The 6,004-nt window shown below is 38.9% G+C and overlaps 1 protein-coding gene across 2 annotated transcripts in view; it reads left to right on the top strand.

Annotated features, from left to right (window-relative positions):
- Nucleotides 1-1,847: 1,847 nt before the first annotated feature.
- cntn3b (contactin 3b) overlaps nucleotides 1,848-6,004 on the top strand; it is a 59,628-nt gene continuing 55,471 nt past the window's right edge. For both annotated transcript variants that reach the window (XM_067372930.1, XM_067372928.1), the window contains exon 1: nucleotides 1,848-1,902. In XM_067372930.1, the coding sequence (XP_067229031.1) occupies nucleotides 1,848-1,902 (55 nt within the window). The remainder of the gene's footprint in view (nucleotides 1,903-6,004) is intronic.

The following is a 6,004-nucleotide window of genomic DNA, read 5'->3' as shown; positions in this document are numbered from 1 at the left end:
TTAAAAGACGCTAGACAAATCCACCCAGAGACCCCCTGTCCCTGCAATTACAACATACACCCAGCAGTTATCCCCACTACGATACAGCACTAAACAAGGGGCTCCTCTGAAGATTATGCAATTATAATGCAAAGATAGCAGATTACCCTTCCTCTAAGCCTTCATGCGTTTATTGATTTAAAGGGCCAGTATACAAGAAATGAGTAAGCTTTATGAAACAGAACTGAGAAAAGAGTGTATACAAATGGTTTTAAACCTCAGGGTGTTTAATAAAGGCTGACTAACTGGTTCTGTAGATAGGAAAAAAAATCATATTGCCTCAGGCCATAGAGCTGGAACTGTGACAGTTAGGGATTTTCAAAGCAAAATAAAGCAAATAAAGGAAAATCTCCGATACCCACAGGAGTGAGCCCCTTGTGTAATGTTATAAAAATCCCAATGTGCTTTTCAGTCTGTCAGGAAAATGTCTATGAGTATTAAATACAGAAAATGTAGCTTTTTGATCCAAACTTCCATATGATAGCATATAAAAGAGCAACATATAAAGCATCGCTACTGTATAGTTAACAATAAAAACAGATAATCGATATACATTCTTAAATATAAAGGTTCTTTATAGGCATCTGTGATTCCATGAAGAACCTTTAACATCGTGGAATCTTTCCATTTCACAAAAAGTTCTTTATAGTGGAAACAGGCTCTTCAGATTTTTAAAAGTTCTTCACACTAAGAAAAAAAAGGTTCAAGAGCTGTTCACTGAAAGCTTATTGGGGAAACCAAAAGTGTTTTTTCTATGGCATTGCTGTGAAAACTGTACATGTAATACTAAAGGTATTAACTTTAGTACACTTTACTTCTTGTATTCTCTACAGTCTGCAGTCTTTTTTTATTTTTTTTTATTGTTATTTATTAAAAATATATTATTAAAAAATACACTTTAAGACCCCTGCTTTTTGTTCCATTTTGAATGCAAGAATATTTCCTGCAAGATGGCATCACATTGTAATTGAGATATGCATAAACCTTATATGTAAATGGCTGCATTTCTGGTAATCAAAATGGAAGGTCCTCCGAGAAGTCATTGCGAATTATTCTGTCAGATTCAACCCTACGCAGGGCCTCCGAAGATGTCATTTTGCCTGTATATGTGGGTGGAATGCTATGTGCTAGTGAAAGCGGCTAACAGTATTTAGGTTGGCTTCTAGCTCCTATTAATAGTCAAGAGAAAGTAGCTTTTGAGGTCAACAAATTCCAGCCCCCTGATTTCTCTGATGTTGCAGGTTTCTGTTTGTTTCTTTGGTATCATGAATAATAATGCATAATTTAGACTGCATCAGGCTTCACAACAAAAGCAGAAATTCTCAAAAGAAGTTGTTACTTTCTTTTAAATGTGCAATGAATATTTTGTACAGAGTTAACAGTTGGAGGTTTCTAACTGCCTGCTATCTTGTTTTATTTTTCCATCGAAGCGTCGCTCCCATCTGTCATTTATACTCAAAACATCATTGCATTGATTTTCTGCACATTTTGACTCGAGTCTCCCAGGGCATTTGTTTGCAGTGCTTTAGTTGCCGTCACATTGAAAACAACTCATTTGTTAACTTTCTCTTTGATCCAACTGCATTTCACATTTGTCCCTACAGTCAAGGTGATCACTTCAACAGAAGTGTAATCTTTCAGAAAAGTCTATAAATGCAGCACATCTGTCATATTTGAATCAGGATGTCTTATTTTAATTATTTCTGTAATTACTTTCCCCCACAGATTATACGTCTCATATTCAAGGGAGAAATCATTCCATTCACAAGCAATTGGATGAGAGTCATACTTGCCCTTGGCAACTAAAGATGACGTTACTATGGAAACGACTTGTGGTGCTATCAATCATTGGCTGCCTCGCAGGTAAATTATTGTCCTGCTGTTTTTTCAAACTACTGTTTTGTTTTTTGAATGTGTGCAATGGACTGTCATAAAAGAAACAATTTAATTATGATCTTAAGCCTTTGATTCATTCAGTCCTTGGTGGAGGTTTGAGACAAGACACTGAGATGTGATGAGTTGATACACGCATTCGTCATAGGATATTGTTGTTTTGAATATCATTGAATTGAATTATCATATTATGTCCAGAGAATAAATATAAGTATATTGAGAAAGTAATACTTTATTTAATGGCAGTATGCTTAGTGTTTGAGGTATTAAACTAATATAAAAAAATCACCACTCGTTTGGGGTTGGTAAGGAATTAAATGCTTTGTCTATTTTGCTAACTTATTTAATTCAAAATACAGTAATAACATTAATATTGCAAAATATTATTACCATTTAAAATCACTGTTTTCTATTTAAAGATATTTTAAAATGTAATTTATTCCAGTAATAGCAAAGCTGAATGTTCAGCAGCCATTACTCCAGTCTTCAGTGTCATATGATCCTTCAGGAATAATTGATTATCCCTCAGAAATGTTGAAAACAGTTGTGCTGCTTAATATTTTTATGTAAATATTATTTCTTTTTAGGGATTCTTTTTGAATAGAAAGTTCAAATTTATTTATAATAACTCCCCTGGCATGAAAAGTTGCAGCGATGAGCATTGTAGCCAATGACAGACTTATCTGTTGAGTGCATGAATGCAGTGATCCCATCATTGCATCTTGTTTTCTGCACTCTCTCGAATGCTTTCATTACAACTAACAGTGCAAACATGATTTAAATAAAAGATTTATTGTGCAGTGTAAACAGATTCATTGATTATAACAGGAGTTTTGGCAAGATCGAGTCCAGAACTCAGCCATTGATAAACTCGCACTGTGTGATTGACAGCTCCATCAATTATAAAGGGAGCATTCTTTGATCTCTTTCTGTATATAATTTAATCACAACTGAAAATACATAACAGATCGATTTCATCCTACTAAGAGAAACAATATTGTGACGAGCAGGGCGGGCGAGAGCCGTGAGGGAACGGCGCGAGGCCGGTGACGCGAGTGATAATGAGCGTCACCTGCGAGGCGTGCCGGCCTCGAGTCTCTCACGGAGGAGCTCCGGAGGCATAAAAGGAGGAGCGACTACAATGAAAGACGAGAGAGGACCAGGCCTGGACTTTATTTTATGTTTTGTTATGTTTGTGTGGCCGGCAAACGTCCGCGAGGGTCTGCCGGCATTACTTTCGTTTTGTTCTTTGTTTATTTTACATTAAAAGTTACGTTCAATGTTCGCCGGTTCCCGCCTCCTTCTTCCCATATCTACTAACCTCGTTACATTGGTGCCGAAACCCGGGAGGAAGGAGGGACATGCTGTCGGAGAGCCCTCGCTGCTGAGGGGGATCGCGGTGCTGCGGAGTTCGGGCAGCGCGGGAGTGAAGACCGCGAGAGGCTGCCCGAAGCGGTGGTGCTGGAGCCTTGTGAAAGGTGGGACGGAGAGCTCGAGGCCGTGCCCCTGGGACGAGGTGGGGTGGCTGCCGTCCAAAAGGGAGCGGAGGAGTCGCCGCCGTTCGCCGTGGGCCGGAGCCTGCTGCCGTCCGCCATAAAGGGGAGGAGCAGGGAACGGGGGACTCGCTGCCGGCTGCCCTCAGTCGGAGGAGCCATCGCCGGCCGCCAGGAGGCGGTCGAGGATCGGGCCGTCCACCGAGCGTCCAGTGCCACCGCATGGCACCGCGAAGAAGAGCCTCTCGGCAGGCTGAGGACCAAGCGGCAGTGTGTCGGGGAACCGGACCAAGAATTTTTTTTTTTTCTTTTTCCTCTCTCCCCTCTCTCGTCCTGTCGCTCCCCTTGCTTCCGTCTCCTTTCTCTCGTCTCGTCTGTCCTTACCCCCAGGTGCTGCGGCCGCCGAGACAGGCCCCGGGGGGGAGTAGAGCGCAGTCTCGGAGGTACCCCCCGGCCTGCGAGGGGCGTTGGGGGTATGTGACGAGCAGGGCGGGCGAGAGCCGTGAGGGAACGGCGCGAGGCCGGTGACGCGAGTGATAATGAGCGTCACCTGCGAGGCGTGCCGGCCTCGAGTCTCTCACGGAGGAGCTCCGGAGGCATAAAAGGAGGAGCGACTACAATGAAAGACGAGAGAGGACCAGGCCTGGACTTTATTTTATGTTTTGTTATGTTTGTGTGGCCGGCAAACGTCCGCGAGGGTCTGCCGGCATTACTTTCGTTTTGTTCTTTGTTTATTTTACATTAAAAGTTACGTTCAATGTTCGCCGGTTCCCGCCTCCTTCTTCCCATATCTACTAACCTCGTTACAAATATGAAGTAGACTATTTAGCCAATGGCTCGAATTACTGAAGCATAAACAGCAATTAACAATTATGAGACAAAGAACGTCTGACTTTACATGAATCATTACATATCAGAAATCAATGATGACAGATTAGGCATTAGAATTAACACGATAACTTATATGGAGTAAGTATCTTATAATCATATCTTGCAGTAAAAGTCTGTTTGCAAAGCATGTGCCAAAATTGCAACTGATTTACCAAAGAATCCACAGTGAAATGTACTGAACAAACTAAAATAAAGATGCACTGATGTAGAAGTAGGCGTTGATCTATTATGTCATAATGTGACGAAATCCGAAACGAGTCATCTTCACAGCTTGGTTTCAATAAAAGCTGTTTTTGGACTAATGACGAAGTTTTGAGTTCTGAAACTTACAGGATATTTTTATAGTACAATGACCTCTTACATGTCAAAAGATCAAGGAAAATTTGATTTCTCAATTCATGATCCTTTTTTTTTATTTCATTTCTAATTTCTTTTATTTTGAATTTCTTTCAAAAAGTAAAAACCTTACTGACCCCAAATATTTGAACAGTAGTTTATATATAATATATTTTTTCTTTATCCAGTACTTTTATATCCATTTATGGTTGGCCTCCACAAAGGCTGCAGTTAAGTTGTGGCCCAATACCTGTGATTGTCAAAGATGATTATGGGATGTGATGGAGGTTTGTCTGAATCTTATTAAAAACTGCTGCCTCTTCCTGCCACTCTGGATGCAGTGGATTACAAATGCAACAACAGAGACAACTTATTTTTTTTCCATTGATGGCTGTATTTATAACAGAAGGTTTGATCAATGAGATGTGCAAATGCTGTTGTGTGGAGAAATATAGACTAAATCATTTTCTTTTCATCTTGTATTCATGAAACCGAAACACAGAACAATTATAACTGGTACATGCATCAAATAACCTATAGTAATGGTGTGTAATTTCAGAAATGAAAAACACAACCGTTTTTCTGTTGATATTTCCACAACAGCAGCTGACACAGGAGTATATTTTCCTGTAGTATGGTGTTTCAGCATATTTGCAGAATTCTCTGGCTGTCTCACAAATATGGCTGCAGGGTGTATCCCTGTATAATGTTAATTAATACAGAGAAAATAATGGCTGCAAGTGTTTTGAATCTATTTAGATATATTACATCTGACAATGGGGGTGTGATGTCACCTGAAGCACACTTCTAGAAAAATGAAGTGTATGGAGCTACAAAATATATGTGAATAATGACATTTACTGTAGTTCTGGTAGTATTATCAAAATGAAAGCAGCTGTCAAAGCATGCACAATTTAATCAAACAATATTGCCATTATTCTTTTTTATTCAAGCACTATGTATATTTTAGGCCAGGTTATGAAAATGTTAAATTGTTGACCCTCTTAATTTTTTCCAGAGCTATATATATATATATATATATAACATGGATTTCTGAACTTGGAGTGGTCTCTTAATTTTTTCCAGATCTGTATGTATGTGTATATATATATATATATATATATATATATATATATATATATATATATATATATATATATATATATATATATATGCTTTGTTTCCTGTTTTCACTTTGTGGTTAAAGACTTGTCTCAACTAGATATGGATATTGAATGAATCATTGAGATCTATTTATGCTTCTAAACCTTTAAGGAAATTTCAATAACAGCACAAAATTGGACATTGGTGTTTTAATTTTTAATTAAATGTAAACCAAATGGGATTCTTCT

Source organism: Chanodichthys erythropterus, chromosome 21 (genome assembly GCF_024489055.1).
Source record: "Chanodichthys erythropterus isolate Z2021 chromosome 21, ASM2448905v1, whole genome shotgun sequence".
Lineage (NCBI taxonomy): Eukaryota > Metazoa > Chordata > Actinopteri > Cypriniformes > Xenocyprididae > Chanodichthys > Chanodichthys erythropterus.
The sequence above is the reverse complement of the archived record's forward strand: the minus strand, read 5'-3'. Positions and strand labels throughout refer to the sequence as shown.